General features: G+C 49.0%; 1 protein-coding gene across 10 annotated transcripts in view; it reads right to left on the reverse strand.

Annotated features, from left to right (window-relative positions):
- The window catches only part of erc1b (ELKS/RAB6-interacting/CAST family member 1b), a 147,486-nt gene that overhangs the window by 22,476 nt on the left and 108,222 nt on the right, over window positions 1-16,788 (reverse strand). For 8 of the 10 annotated variants that reach the window (XM_023810375.2, XM_023810374.2, XM_023810372.2 and 5 more), the window contains one exon: window positions 11,469-11,570. In XM_023810375.2, coding sequence (XP_023666143.1) covers window positions 11,469-11,570 — 102 coding nt within the window. Of the gene's footprint in view, window positions 1-9,660; window positions 9,730-11,468; window positions 11,571-16,788 lie in introns of all 10 variants that reach the window. The other 2 variants (XM_072710123.1, XM_023810377.2) reach the window with 1 other exon arrangement.

The following is a 16,788-nucleotide window of genomic DNA, read 5'->3' on the forward strand; positions in this document are numbered from 1 at the left end:
TGGGGACCACTGGACATAATCCAACCCACAGGCCTGCTGATTGGAGGGACACTGGTTATGTGCCAGCCCACAAATCTACTGACTGGACGACATTGGCTATGATCCAAGCCACGGAGCTGTTGATTGGGGGAGGCGGGGGCGGGGGGGGGGGGGTTGCTTCCATTCTCGGTGCGCGCTGCACAACTTTAGTCTCCAGAGCTCTAGAGTTCTTTAAATGATTAGGCCACCTGTGTGACCACTTCCAGGCCATCACCAATTCCAGAAATTTAAGACCGCCAAGTCCAGTAATAGTTAACTACAAGATGTTGGAGAAAGAAATTAACTCATATATATGAGAGAGAGAGAGAGAGGGCCGAGCTCAAAGCAGTCTGGTTTATATATTTCATGCCAGTATTAACCCAGTATTCAAAATAATCCCCAAGCAGTCACCTCAAAAGAGCATGTTTGCGCTTAGTCTGATCGTGTAACAGCATCGAATGCCGGCACTCTCGTCTAAGCCAGGAAAAGAGGCTCTAATTTTCATGCCGACTCAACCCACGAATCTCTCTATTAAGGAAAAGGAAACTTTAGTAAAATACCCTTCCCATATAGGGCTGAAGAATTGTGCTGTTTGCGCTTATAAAAACCTCGGCACAGCTTCTCACTTTCGGCTTCTCCTTGCGAGGCGTGCAGCTTAACGAGGCGGTCCGTCAGAAGCCCACGAACGCGCCGTGAATCAGCGTGCTCTCTTGGACGGCGGCTGGGGACAAAGACGCTGGGGGAGGCAGCTGCAAGGAATCCGCCCCAGATACCCGACGGCTGCCTAAGAGCGGGTCACGCTCAGGAAAGCACTAAAAAGGCCAAAATAATGATCGGATTTGAACATTCCTCTCCCCGCCGTGCTGTAGGAGCCGGGCCAGTGGGATTCAAGGAGCCCCGCTATATCGAAGATGAACGTCCAGCACGTCAGCGGCCCGATCCGTTTCAGCTCCCACTTCGCCACATGTGCCGACGAAATCCCAGCAGGCCACATTACGGGCCCAAACACACCATATCCATCATGGCGGGCCAACCGCTCAAACTGCACTTGTTCTGTGCAAGAGAAATTTTTCAGGGGTACTGGAGAGGAGTTCGACTCGGAGGTCATTTCTAACAAGGCCGGCAAGAACTAATCCCATATGCGGGGACCTGATGGTCTTCCCCAGCTCACATCTTCAACCATCAAATTCACCCCACTCTGACGCTGGACGATCCTTTCATCCAGGTTTTCTGATACTGGAATCCCCAAAATGACACTAACTAATGCAGCGGAGAAGAGGCTCGCCTGAAAGCACCCTACTGAAGGGTTTTCTCAACCCAGTCCTTGGATACCCCCAGACAGCCCACATTCTAGCTCCCTCCCAGCTCCCAGTCAATCGAGAACACCTGATAGCAGACACTTTGTGTTCATGATTATATCCTCTAACCCCCCCATTCCACAGAAGGCCTAAGCAGAGCTTTAGGTAGGACAACACCCTTGTCTTAGCTTACATACCACCGGCACTATTCTAAAACCAGTGACACCATTTCACCAGCTGAGGTTTAATATCCCTGTCCTACACCCAGTGCCCCCTGGACTGAAGGAGGCCCCTACTGTGAGGCTGAGGGGCGTTAACACTTTTCTGATCATCATAAGCAACCCGATGACTCTTCAGTGGGGAGTGGGCAGGTCAGCGCTGTGAGTCACATGGGCGGCGAGGGGCTTGTCGCAGGACTGACCTCATTCTCCACCGCCCTCTTCATATCTCCTCCAAGCAGCTCAAACCCCTGGATGCAGCCATGAATATTCACGAGAGGGCCTGCAACGCATTTTTTAATCCCAAATGATAGATGGCGAACCGCGATTTCACGAGCACGCTGACTGTTGTAACAATCAGGAGCAAACAAGCCGTGATTTGGCAGAAACGCGTGAATATTCATGAGGCAGCAGCTTCAGCAGAACTGCGGAAGGTCCAGCAATGGCAAGGACTGAGCCTTCAAGAGACAGGGAGGAGAATAACTGACTTTTCTTCAAACCTCAGTATCTCGTTCATGGAGAGGTATACGAGAGGCGGCTGAAGAGACCTACTACATTCATCCGTGAGGTCACACTCAGAAAAAACCCAGCAAACTCTGCTGCCCCATCAGAGAACTTTACAACGATGTGGCATTTCTTAAGATCCCCCTTCACCGACAACTGGGCTACCACTGAAAGCCTTGTTCACGTTAAAAGATTTTGAGACTCGGCTCGGTTGGGAAAATGAGCTGTTGCAGGTGTGTATAGAGCATGGGGGGGGGGGGGAAGTGGTCCTTTTCGGTTAAAGGAGGACAGATATTGAGAACAGGTGAGTCATTCTGAGAGATGCCATTCGCCATAGCAACCGCTACAGGACCTCCAGTCTTCAGTCCACAGTTTGTAATCTCTCTTCCTGTCTATAGTGGAAAACTCTTCTGGCTGAAGTCCTTATTGGCTGTCCTGCATCTCTGGGGGACTCTAGCTACTCCTGGAGCGTTCCTGCAGCAATCCTTCATACCTTGTGATGACCAGAATACACGTGATCTTTATACATTTCCCCTGTTGGCACAGATCGATGTGCTCAGCCAATTAGCACCCTTTTCACGTTTAGGGCTCTACGTTCTGCTTTTTATCTCATGCCCAATGTATTTCTTTCTTAAACAGCCATTAGGATGAAAAAAAAATAAAGACAGAAAAAATACTTCTACTCCCAGAGGAAAAGCTTGGATTGAATGCTAAGCTCTTGATGTCATTGTGGCTTACGAATCATTGAGACCAGGGACAGTGGTTTCATGAAAAAGGAAGTGGCACGCGCCAATCAAACACTTGGGTAAGGTGATGAGCGGGGACAGAACCACAGAGGGAAAGACGAGGTTGGTGCTTCGATGCAGTAAAGCAGGGTTCTGGGGTAAGGAACAGGAGGGAGAGAGGGGCTGTGGTGCAGTGGTTAAGGAACTGGATAAAAAAAAAATGCTGCTTGTAATTGTGGGAGGGGCCCAGACTTGCGTCATTATGCTAAACACTTGACCTGATTGATTTACAACAAACGCAAAGCTGAATGACCAGATCAAAAAAAAACTGGCTTTTAACATCTGCTAACCTGCCAAAGACAGCGAGGACATATACAGTGAGGTCTAAGGATGACAAGAGAAACAGGCTTAACAGAAGGACCCATAAGAGACTCACTTATCAGGGTCCCTGGAGGCAGGCCGCCAGTGTCAGTCACGGTAGGCGGAAGGCATCTGCGCATGTGTACGTGCGCACACACGCAGTCAGACATCAGGCACACAGACGTCTGGGCATTTGGGACTGATGACTCGCCAACGGCTGCGAGGTGCTGAGTGGGGGGGGGGTAGGTTGCTGGACTTCATCACGCGTCCGAGCTGCCCCATCCAGCGGAAAGTGTCGGAGCTGGGGGAGCTGACTGACATAACCATGTCCTCCGAGAAGACGAGTGACTCCCAACCAACATCTCTACGCGGACCGTCAACGGAAGGCGGTTTCTGGATCGGCAGGCTTGCGGATGATCTGTGACTCGGGGGGGTGGCTGCTTTTCTGAAGGTTTTTTTTTTTTTAAACACAAATGTGGTGAGTCAGGAGCAAGCAGAACCAGCCTGAAAAGTGGACCAGCATGCTCTCTCTTCAAATCCCCTCCACCCACCTATTGGTGCGCAGCACCTGGATAATGAACACCTTGGTGCATTAACTGCAAGTTAAGAAAATAAGAAAATGTGGCTGATTGGCAGTAATATATTTTCTGCAGTTTGTGACATAATGGCATATACACTTTAAAATGGTGCTTTGCTATACTTCTTATAACTTTAAATATCTTATTTGGATGAGTACATAGACCCCCGGTAGAGTGTCTGTTCTGTACTGACATGATCATAACTCATAATAATAAAAATAAATGACTCAATAACAGTAAAAATCCAATAAAAAAAATAAATACTAAAACAACACAGATTACTGGTAGTGATTCAATCCTAGCAGACTCACGTGACAACGAGAAAAGAATTAAGTGCAGCATCACTGCATTGTCACTTTAGCCTAATTCCTCATTGGTTTCACTCAAATAATACAATGACCAAATAGAACCATTTCAAGAAAAGATAGTGATGCCAACTAGATTTGAGATAAGCTGTAAAATTAGGCACCTTAATTAATCCCATCTTGATTCAGAGGAAACAGAAACTTAAAACACAAAAAAAATTACTATTTTTGATTGATGACCTTAGGTCGCCCTGCTACTGTCTGTAACAACACGCACCCTCCGCCTTCCCTGAGGGGGCGGGACTCGCAGCAGACCCTGCGAAGGTGATGCCCGGTGCACGGTGGGGCACACAACATGCCAGGTGTATGAACAGCATCAGCACATCACACGGGTGACACAGATCGGCGGCTTAAGCAGCCCGACCCACAGCTTCACACCCATGAATACCTGCCTATACAGATTGCATATAGCGCTCAACTGTTCTGGAGCCTCAAACTTGGCCTCTCCAACCCCACCATCCCTCCTGACATTAAACCCAACTCAAGGCAATCTCTGCACAAGGCGTGGTGCCAGCCTTTGGCCTCAGGGAACACTCCACCCTAACCCTAAAAAACCCTCCAAACGAGCCTTCAGCAGAGGAAATGGGACTGTAATAATGAACATCAGCCTTAAAATGCTTTTCAGCCCGTTTAAACGGGATGACGACTCTTTGTTTGTCCAAAAATGTTCGAATAATGAGAGTAATATGCCAACGGGGACGTGCATTCTGGTTTTAAAAGGGCGGCCAGTTCCCACCCAGAGGAAGCCTAAAGCCAAAGGCCCCGGAGAAAACCAAAGTTGACCCAGAGAGAAATCAGGCAGCGGGACCGTGACAGGCAGAGAGTGGAGGTGCGGGGATGGTGCATTTGGAGCGGAAGTGACACGAACACTGAGAGCCATTGAAGAGCCTCGCTGTCGGGAGGAGCGGAGCGGGCGGGCGGGCGGGCGCTCCCTCAGAGACGCCCGCAGCCGGTGCCCCAGCCGGCTTTGGCCGCTTAGGCGCTAAACGAGCTGAGAGATTTAGGATCACACTTGGACAGGGGAGCCAGGGACCGGGCAAGTACGGAATTTCCCTGTCACTCCTAAATCACGCGGCGGCCTCAGCTAAGAGCCCTGGGGGCCGGCCCAGTTCGGCGCGACCCGTCCGGGCGTAAGTCTGGAATCCATTAGCGCCACGGGCCATCGTAGTGCTGGGAGAGTTCATTAGTGCTGCAGTGAAAAGGCAGCAATGAGTACGGATACCGCTCCAGCTTTGGGGGGGGGGGGCTCTTCCCAGTGCATCTTCGTCACCAAAACTTTTATATACTTATACAACACATGTCATTTTTATGACATCATCTGGAGCCAAATGTAATAAGAGAGCACGTATATGACAGCCAGGGAGCATATAAACGCAGATTCTCTTGAGGCGTATCGTGAGCCGGCGGGGGGGATGGGGCTCATCCGGCCCACTTGATGACACTGAGACCGCACTGGAGTTACAGTTGCTCTCATGCCCGCCAATCTGCGTTTACAAAGAGGTCCTCATTTTTACTCCCCGAGACTAAACAGGGAAGCAAATGGAGGAAATGGCCGGCCTCTCCTTCCTCTCATTTCGCCCTTACAGTCTGGCTTGCTAGTGTTTTTCCAGATGGATACTATACCTTGCATGAGACCAGATAGACTCATTTAACATAAGCATCCCGGAAAATCGTTCCGCTTCATGTAAAACCGCTGGAAAGAAACTCTCCTGTTATCAGGGGTCTTTCTCTTAAAATAGTCTTGACTTGTCAGGATTTTCCACAGCCTGTGGTCCCACACCATTACTTAACATTATGAGTGCTTCCCAACCCCCCCCCCCCCCCACTCCTAACCTGAGAAGCACGTCCAAAAAGTGAGACGTACCTCTGGCTTAAAAGCAGCCCATTAACACATAGAGGGGGCCAGTGTGGACGTGCTGGCGTGAGGGCCGAGAGCTGCAGCTCCACGTCCAGGAGAGAGTCCCGCGGCCCGGAGCTGACCTCCACCATCACCACATAGGCGTCGTTTAGGACCGTGCGCATTAAACGTAACACTTACTCAAAGCGTTTGGGGGAAACTCTGCTGGGAGCTCAGTTGAGCTTAGGTCTCTCCGCCAGTAATGCGCCCTTAAAAAGCCAATGAAGTGCCAAAAAGCGGTAGATTAAAAGGCGCCTAAATCGCTGAAGCTCACCTGCAGGTCAATCTGCGAGAGAGAAACCCTCAGTCCCATCGCCCCGAACTGATAGGAAAACAAACACTTCTATTTTCGACAGGGCCGTCCGCTTTTTCCAGTGGGGCCTGTTCCCCACAGCGGCTGGCTGCGTCTATCGAGCCCATTTTCTGTGAGCTCGGCCTGATAGAAACTAAGCAAACAGAGTGGGATTTGGCTGGCGCATCTACTGCTCGTCGGGATCCAAGAGAGAGACCAGAAATGTTAATGCGCCGCTAAGATGTATTTTTCTTGAGTGATGCGTCCCGCGAGAGGGGCTGGCCTGTGGCTTTCGGGGGCTTTCGAAGGCAGGACGCTTCGCACGTCGCACTCAAAACAAGAGGCTGGGGGTGGGCGGGTGGGGGCTGAAAAGCATCTTTATGCGCCGGCAAAAACAAGCCCCGGGCGCATCCTTGCCGGGACGTGCCGGCGGTTTCAGGAGGGAAGGTTGGGGTGGGGGAGATGCTGGCATCAAAGAACGAGGTGTTGACACGGGCCCTTGACGTCTGAGATGTTAAACGACGAGCTAAGATGACTTCAGAGCGGAGTGCAAAACAAATCGCAGAACCATTTATAAGACGGAGCATTAGAGGTGTTGGGCTCACCCCCGAATTTGCCTTCACTCTTTAATGCTCACACTGGGTTTTTTCTGTTACTTATACAAGTCATTTATTCATACACCGGGGAACAGGGGGATTTTAGTTGAACTCCAGCATGTTTTTAAATGATTTTTTAGCGGTTTCACAATCTATAAAGACTTTACATCTTAATGTCTTCCTCCTGACACGCACACACAATCACAAAGATCATACATCAGTTACATTTATACACACAACATATGTGGCCCAATGAATGGCGAGTAAGCAATGAGATCGGGCCGAGTTTTGAAGCGCAGCTTAACTTGGGTTAAATCGCTTCATTCCCAAAGTACCCCGAGTCCCAAATGCTGCTCAGCAGCAAAAAGCAGCACAAATCAAAGGACCTCAGACATCTGCGATCCTCCACACAATATAATCCAACAATTCATGCACTTTTTTCCCCCTGGGTAAATTCTAAGGACAAAAATGTGAGTCTTTAAAGGAAACGCAGACCAAACGCTTCATTATGTTATGCTCAGGAAGAAGCATGTTGACCAGCAGGCCTCCAACGCTCACGTCTGCACTGCTGTCCTTCCCGTTGACTGGGCCCCTCCTGCCACCAGGCCTTCCTAAAGGTCCTGGGGGAGGCTATTACTTCAGGCAGGCCTGGGCGGCCCCCTTTTATGGGCGGCGTTCAAGGGCGAGTAACTGTCTGCTGAGGGCACTACAAACTGACCCCAGGAATGACAAGCGAAGGCCAAGGTCTATTTTATCCGTTTCCACCAAATGACGTGAGGCAACCATTCTGTAATGTCTGCTTAACCAAAAAAAAAAAACAGGAGGCAGTAGGGGAACTGCAACAAATCGTGTTACCATTTAATTATTTTTTGTGATATTTGTGTGTGACTGTACTCATGTTCACCATGTAAGATTTAAGAACAAGAAAATCTGGCAGTTGGGTTGGAAACTCATCAGTTCTTGCGTTTTGTCAGATACAGAAATAGAAACAGACTCGCCATTATGATTGAGCTCACTACTACCCCCTACTGGGGAATACTGGCAAGCAGCGATCTCAAACCTCTCGGGATCTCTTCGCACCACAGAGAAAGCGTGAGTTAGAGAAGGCCTGGTCTGGCTAGCTCCCACTCAGTTAGAGCCTTTCCTATAACCGCAGTTTATTAAACTCTACTAGATAATGATGTTTAAATGCGGCCTGCTTCTGCCAGCAGCTAACGGGGCAGCGGTGGTTTGTGGACCCGGAAAGCGGAGGGCAGGCGCTCCGGCACTTACAGAATTTGCTTCCCAGAGCTCCCTGGCGTTAGGAGTAGGCTGGGAGAGATCTGATACGTGCTAACTCGACCATGACCGTGACAAGATGGGAAATTTCCCCAAGAACACAAGAGAGTCTACCTTCTTTGAAAACTCCCCCCCCCCCCTCCACACCATTCACAGTCGACTGAATAATTTATGAAACAGGAGCACAATACCTTGGGCAGAAGGTTAAAGTAAAACGTACACCGCAGGTCTGGGGACCTACAGCACCGATTGTCCTGGGCGGGGAATTCAGAGCTCTCTGCGGGGATACCCCAAGCATGTACAAAGGGCCCAAGGCTCGCCAAAAGCACACAGACAGGCATGCTAAGCCGCCCCAGCGCACCCCAGCAGAGAAGGAGAAGAAAAAGCACAAAAAAAAAATTAAAATCAAAGAAATCACCATCACGCAGCAAAAAGATGAGCGGGCCAGAAACAGGGTCTTACAAATAAACAGCATCCAGAGCACTACGAGTACAAAAGAACAACGAGACTCGGGTGTCAGTCCAACGAAGTCTGAAGAAGCAGGATTAACAAGAATATCACTCAAGAATAATTAAACTGCCTGAACACCTAAGGAGGAAACAACGCCGCGGGCGGGGGGGATGGGGGGCTGGGGCTGTCCTGATCGTCTAGACACAGCGTAACGTCCATTTTGACATTATCCCCCTGCGCCACATCGGGGGGGGGGGGGGGGGGCAGGGTCGAAGGTGTATGAAACTGTAGCGGGTGTCGGATAGTAATCATAGTAAAATCCTCGGGATGTAACGTTAACGGGCTGAGAGAGGGTCCGTTAGCCTCTGCTGCATCACTTATGGGAAGCACCTGTAGGACTGGCTGCCAGCAGCAGCAAAGGGGAACATGTGCGATTCCCCCCCCCCCATTCCACGTGCAGAACCATCCATCAGGAGTGTCAGTGCAGGGGGAGAACACAAGAACGCTGTTATTTCAGCACTGATATGAGGCGCTGCATGACAGAGCTTTCCTTAAGAGGTCTGGACGTTATGCTGCTTTGCCTTGATTTTCCTCTTCAGAAAATGAAGATCATAACAAAACTGGGATTGGTCCAAAAAGGAGTAACGGTGAGTAAATGTTAGGTGACAGTAGGAAGCCTTGGTATTAGGCCAGAATGGGCCGAATCAAACAGACTGTGCATTATTCTGAAACCTGGAATTAATCTATAAATGTTGCTGTTCATTTGCATACCCTGCTTTAAGGCCCAGAATCAAGCTCATTGTATCAACAATGAAAAGGCATAAAATTCAACTAAATGAAGGTTCAACAAAAGGAAAGAAACACGGAAGACGAAATAATTAAAGGAACTTAGAATGGAAACGTCACAAGTGCTGTGCAACAACTGGAAAGAAGAAATTGGAAGAATGGACTAAAAGAAATGCATCAGACAATATAAACTGGATTAGACAGATGGGCAGCAAGGCAGGTAAAATTCATGACAGATGAAGATGTCCAATTAAACGGTGAATCTGGCTTTACTTTCATTTAAAAAGGTGCTCACCCTTCTGAACAAAATGGCTGCAAAAGAAGGGCATCTGATTGGCTATGCCCAAATGCCCTCCTCATCATCCTATTGGTTGAGAGATGACAAGGTTTGCCCAGTGCAGCATGTGATTGAAAGGAGAATTTGGTTAGTTTGAGACAGAGGCGCAAGTCAAACGTTAGGGAATGCCACGTTGGATTACAGTTAAGCTTTTCTCTATCCATGGACTATTTTGGTTAAAAATGGACGAAGACACAGGAAGCTGAAGTACATAAATACGATTAGGTCAAAGATACTGAGTCTCAGAGCATCCAAGATCCTGAACAGAACAGCATGCAAACAGGAAAATATGTTCCCTCACAACCTAATCGTTACCTTGAGAACTCAAAATGAAAACAAAAGGCTTTGCAGTATACACAATCACCACGGCCGTTCTCTTCTGTCCCTGTTAGTTGGCAAATATGTCAAAAAAGAGAATAAGATGGACAGAGAGAGAGAGAGAGAGCGAGAGAGAGAGAGATAGAAAGGACTATCCCGTCTTGGAGTTCCTTTGAAAAGAAATTGGGTAGCATGCTAAAGTAATCCAACTTTCAATGCTGCAGTATAAAAGAACAAACTGCCAGCAATACTGTCCCCTTTCCAACTGGCCTGTAGAAAGAGGTACTTCCATGATTGGCCGACATTTACAATTATTTCGTAGATGCTTCTGTCCAGAATGACGTGCAAGTGAGGATCAGAGAGCAGTCCCAGCTGGCACACCTGCAGCCATTGGGGTTAAGGGCCTCCAACAAGGGCCCAACGGTGATAGGATTACTCTGCCAGCCCCGGGATTCGAACCCATGCCCTTCCAGGCACAGACACAGATCCCATAACCCGTTGAGCTACACACCGCCCTGGTGGTGAGAGCGTGTGGCCGCATCTCCGGGCACTGGGTGTCGGAGGTACTGCACCGTGAAACGAGCGCGGGTCGGCCCGCTGGCAGAGATAGGCCGCCTGCGCTGAGGTCTGGCCGGGCGCTCGGCTGCGCCGGGTCTTACGTTTTATCCATCTTCCCCCCACAAAATGTCACATAACCCTGAGAGGGAGGCGTGTCCACACTGCTCAGGCCAAGAAGAACCAGCTGGGCTCCTCTCTGCTCTGCTTAGATGGGCTGCCAGGTGACATTACTTCAAGTCTATGGGGTATTAGGTACTGCACCATCGCCAAGGTGCCCAGCACCACATTTTAAGGGGGATCCATAGTATACCTGAGGCAGCAAAAGCATAAAACATTAATTATGGCTTACACAGTATTTATTTATAATGTGTGTTAGGCTGTAGTGCTCTGTTGGACCCTGTATTATTTTGTTTTGACTTGTGGTGCTGTGTTTTAATACTGTGTTGTAATACTGTGCTTTATCTTATAGCACAATATCAGTATAGTTAAAAAGAGCGATCCACTGAGCACAGAAATACTCTTACACAGAAAAATGAGGCCTAATTTGTTAGTAAGCAGTTTCACACTCCAATACAGAATTATAAGATGTTATAGCTGTGTATTGTGTGTTTAATAGGTTGTGAAAGACGGAATTTCCTGTTGTGTACCCCTGGCTATAATAATTGTACACATTTAAAATCAAGACATGGCCTTTAGAAATGAAGTAAATATTAAGCACTGCACAAAAACGGACAGATAAAATACACAGAAAGGAGGGAAACGCAAGGGAGAAAGAATTAAGAGAATGAGGAAAATAAAGTAAATGGCAGACAAATGACATACCAACTGTGTGTGTATGCCAGTGAGCCTTTACGAAACCGAGCGATGCAGTTGGTCAGCTGGGCTCTCACCTGATCTGGAGAGGGTTTGTGATTGGTCTGATCGGAATGCGAAGCGGCCTTCAGGTGGTCGTCTTCATAGTTGTCGGCCATCAGCTTCATGCGATTTTGGGTCTGTTGTTGGGAGGGGTGGGGGGGGGGGGGGGATTGGGAGCGGAGCAAAGTTGGCATGGGTGAGGAACAGCCAGATGCACGTATCAATATGACAAAGCAACTTGCCTACTGGGCACATCAAAACATAACTAGTCCTAGTTCAAATAAAAGGTAAACAGCCCCCAGTAGGGATCAATACAACCCTTTTTAAAAGAAAATCGACTGTGTGGCTCTCATCAGCTTTAGCTACATTTAATCGTGGGAATCCGTGTTAGAGAAAGACATTTCATAAATGAGTAATACGAGAGCAAAGACAATGGGAGGCATCAGTAAGCTTATACATTCATTGATAAACACTTTAATCTCTAACTGCCAGTCCTTATTTCCAAGAGCAATCCACCAAGAATCACCCTGGTAACCAGCTAGCTGCCGAGAGAGGCACAGTGGACCTCCTCCAACAATAAAATCCAAATTGCCCCTGGTTAATACCCATAATGCACCAGAGAATGTGGAACGTTTTCATTGGCAAGCATGCATCAATCTGACCCGGCAATAAAACAAAATAAATCAATATGAAACAGAACAGAAAGTATTTTTATATATATATATATATATATATATATATATATTAAAGTGCAAGCTGTATCCTTCTGCTCAAAGACAGAATATTCTTTTGAAATCTTAATGTGATGGTTGGGCTCCCTCTGTTTAGTTTGCCTGCTCCCCCTCCCCCAAACTGAAACCCACATACCCCAGTGGTCCATCCAGGCTAATCTACCCCCGGTTTGGGATTTGGGGTCCTACTCCCAGCTCTAATACGGTCCACTAGATAAGAATTATGCAGGGAAAACAGCGGCAGACAGAAATTAATCTCATAATGACTTTTAACGCTGGCCGCTTGGCAGCTATCGCTGTTAATTACCTGGCGGGAAATGGCCGCAGTGGCTGAGGGTGGGGGGGGGAGGGGCACAGTGTGACTCCAGGAACCAATATGGTGACATGTGGCAGGATGCCATCCTTCTGTTTGACTGTTACCTCAGGGGCACCTTTAATCTGACCAATGATCACTGAGGATACAGAGGGCAAGTAGTGTCTCGCGCTCATTCGCGCCCTCTACGCTTGTTCAGCCAATGGGAAACGTACTACCGACGGCTGAACGACATCATAGCGTGCTGAAGGAGGACCTCTGGGCTTTGAGAGGGATACTGCTTCACTGAGACACACACACACACACACACACACACACACACACACACACACACACACACACACGGAGCGAGAGAGATGGGGAAAGATAATACGATGGTCCTGGGGGAGGGGTCACACAGACCCCCAATCAATGACCAGGAGCATCAGAGAGATGACCAATGGCTATGCATAGATACATTACCATTCATGACAATAATATAAAAAAAAGCTAAAGACTAACACTGTTAGCACATCCGCCTTGAGTGCTAGGTTATAGCTTCACCTACTGCGACTCTAAATGGACAGAAAATGCTTCTGGGTGGGGGGGGGAGAAGGTGGGTATGCGAACGCGACAGCTGGGAAAGCAACTCGCAACATCGATGCCCGCTAAGCAGAGGCTGTAATGCTGCAACTCAGCCGGAGTTAGCCCCTGTACCAATTACCGTACCTGCGGGGCAGGGAATCAGCCCAATGAGCCAGATTAAGATCTGGCAGAAGCGTGCTTCCGGAAGCTTAACAGGAACTGAGTTTCCTAGGAACTCAGAGGTGAACGTCTTGTACACGTTACGGCACTATGTGCTTGTAAATTTACCTTTAAAAATTCAGCATCATTATCCCCGAGTCCCACCTCACATAAGACAGTGTGACTTAGGACAATTTGTTCCACATGTTCTGCTGGTTCCCCTGTACAGCCGGGCCATGATCTGGGCTTTGTCCCTGGAAGTCTGGGGCTTAAGCTCTGGGAGTTTTGAGACGTAAAGCCGAGCGCTGGAACAGGTCCGCTGAGAGGCTGTAGGCTTAGGGAGAGCTTTAGCTTGCCTACGTCTAACCCCCCACCCCCTCCCCACCAAACCCCAGCGAACCCCCCACCCCAAAAAAACACTTGCTTCCTCGACTAAAACAAGATCGCTTAAAATAAACACTAAAAACAAACAGTTTTCCTTTGTGGCACCAAAAGTTGGGCCACGCCGCACCTGCAGAAGTCGTCCGTTTCTATTGGCTGGTGATGATGCACTGACCCACGGAAAAGAAAACACATGGCGAAAGAAACTGAAAGAAAGAAGAAGAAGAAAAAAAAACCACACACCCAGCATCTCGTTTCTTTTCCAGAGCGCCCAGGTCAGCCTCAGTAAGCCAAGCGGTCTGGTTGCCGATGACACGGAACGTCGCTCTGGGTCTGGCCGCGTTAATGCGCTCGGCGCTCCAGTTACTTTCGGAAAAGTTTTACTCATGTTCGCGTCTGCGGGGATGGAGGCGCTGGTCACTGGCAGAGCTCACCATGCGCCTTCATTAACCGGCGAGGAGCAGCTGCTGTTAGTGGTAACGGCTTCGCTGTTAAACAATTAAAACGAGCACGATTCAGATCACTGCAATTCAATGGTCTGAGTTATACTATACTAAGTGGTTCCTGTGTATCACTTCCCTGATCCAAAACTTCTGAAACACAACACACTGAGCTCGTTTTTAAGATTCTTTTTCATGCCTCCAAAGTTCCTTAAAGTGACAGGGCAGATTTGAACACATTTTATGCTGATTTTTAAAAACTTAGTAATTCCGGCAAAGCATTCATAATTGCCTTTGGCAATTGCTGTTTGCTAACATACAGACACACAGCCCATTAATTTAGCTAACTGTTTGGTGGACGTGAAGATTACTTAAATTTGATCGTGCCTGAAACGCGGCCCGGCACTGAATGGGAGCCCTTACGTGGCGCCCCCCCCTACTTTGGGTGGCGACATGCTGTGTGGAAACGAGAGCATGCAGACGTGGACAAATTGCTACGAAACACCCATCTGTGCCCTCTGACCCCGACGAGTCCCGTTGACTCCATCCACTGACGTCACTTACTTTCGTTAGCGCGAGCGCCTTAAAAGTGTGTTTTGGCCAGAGACCCGGCAAAACCGCGAGCGTGCCATCACACACTGTCCTGCAACGGAGACCGGCCAAATTCTGGACCAGGGAGCCTAGGCGAGCTCGTTGGAAGGAAAGGCGTCGGGTCGATAAACGAAACCAGAAGGAGCGGGTAGACGGGGCGAGCTGGAGTAGCGGAGCGGGGAAACCGGATCCCACTTCTGTAACCGTGGGGGCTTTTCTCTGGGGGCAAGGTTTATGAACTCCAGGCACTCTCTGAGGCCCGGCGTCAAGGTGCTGGAACAGCGGCGGTGGCGGACTTTTCTCACGAGGAGGCAGGAGTCCTGGGGGAGCGGCATGCGTCTGCCATAATTCGGCCCAGAAGACGGAGAAGTATAAGAAGCACAGACAGCGGGGTTGGCGAGACCCGGTGGAAGGGTAGGGGTGGGGGTAGAGGGAGAGAGAGTGAGATGTTAATTTGGTTACAGAGCTCTCTCACTCTCAGACCCCGTCGCCATCCATCTATAATATAATTTACAGTGAAAGATGATGCCTGCTCTGGCTGGTGGCGGGGGGGGGGGGGGCAGTGCCCGAATCCGGCCCCTGGCGCAGTGCCAGGCCCCTTCAGGAAGCACAGGACAGGCTCATACAACAAGTCAGGCAAAGTGGAAGCGGACACACAGAGTCGATTTCTGATTAATTAATGAGACAGCAGGGGGAGCGGTGTTAATAATGGATAACGAGCTTTCTCCACATCCTACCGGTTCTCTGCTTTCCAGCCCTGACGGATTCTTGCAGGAGGCCAAGGGACAGCTACGCCAGAACTCTCCTCCCACTCTTGTTCACCCCCCCCCCCCCCCCCAGACTTTATCTCCCCTTCGCTCCACAATCTCAGAGCAGCGTGGAACATAATTCACTGGAATGCTGACCTCACTTTTATGGTTTCTGTTCCAACTGTGGAAATCATTTGCTCGGTTAATCTAATCATCCTCACAATTATTTCACTCCTCTACAACAGAGGCCCCTCCACATTTTATATATGCTGAGGGAATAACATCGATTGCTAAAAGTATACCGATGCAAGAGGGGAAAAGTACTTTAAAAAAGCTCATTATGACTTGCCATCAGCAAATCACAAAATTAAGGTGATCAAGGAACCTCTTCTCAGTAAACGCAGCAGGGAATGTCACAGTAGGTTATGTACAGTACTTCAGAGGAAGGCTACTTCACATAGCTTCAGAAATTATCCAGTTATACAACAGCTACACAAAAGTAACCTGAAATTATCTGTTGTCAAGGCTAAGAGGACATGTTAGGCATCTAAATAATACATCAGGAAGGCAAGTAAAGATGTTCTGCGAATTTACGGTTTCCCAAGCAGATTCCGGCAAAATCTCAATTCACACGTGACCTCTGACCTCCTCCCATGTGTTGCCCACGATGTCTCTGTCCCTTTCTCCTGGCCAGAATGGCGGCAGATTTCAATGGCAGCGGATGAATGTCTTTGGCTTTGTAGTACTGTAAGGCGTGCATTCTTCAGCGAGACCTTCTGCTGGCGTGGGAGTGCATGTCGAGCATGCAGGGGGAAGTGACTTTCACGTTAAGGGAGTGGACAGCCCTTCCTGCTTTAGGTCTGGTGTCAGGATGTGGAGAACTTTCTGAGAGAGGCCCGCCAGTCCCAGCTGTCTTGCATGCCGTTTTTGTGCTGGGCAGTAAGGAGAAAATTGTCGTTTCTACTTTGAAGGGGTTGGGGGGGGGGGGGAGTAATCACTGTACTTCTTTGTACTGATGAACCTATGACATGCAACAGACTTCATCTGGTGGACGACGCACAGAGGGGTCTCACACTTCCAATGAGAAATGTGATCCCTACCCATGACAGAAAGACAAGCAGCATCACCTTCCAGAAGCTTGAGATGTAATTAGGGTTGAGCAACCTCGACGTTCTAGGTGGCTTCTAGAACAAGTCTGGGGAGAGACTGTCAGTCACATACCACTCTGACGTCTCCTTCTTTGTCAGAGTAGAAGCTGCTACACCAAGACCGACAACCACCACAGTGCCAGAACATGTGCACACTGATACAGAGCATGTGGTAGCTTCTGGTATCCCGGGTGATGAGTCATCATGGTACGTGATGCACGTATCTGTCCGCTAGCTGAGCGCACGCCTGATGCTGGCTGGCTGTCAGTGCCTTAAGTT

The sequence above is a fragment of the Paramormyrops kingsleyae genome, chromosome 3 (assembly GCF_048594095.1).
Source record: "Paramormyrops kingsleyae isolate MSU_618 chromosome 3, PKINGS_0.4, whole genome shotgun sequence".
NCBI lineage: Eukaryota > Metazoa > Chordata > Actinopteri > Osteoglossiformes > Mormyridae > Paramormyrops > Paramormyrops kingsleyae.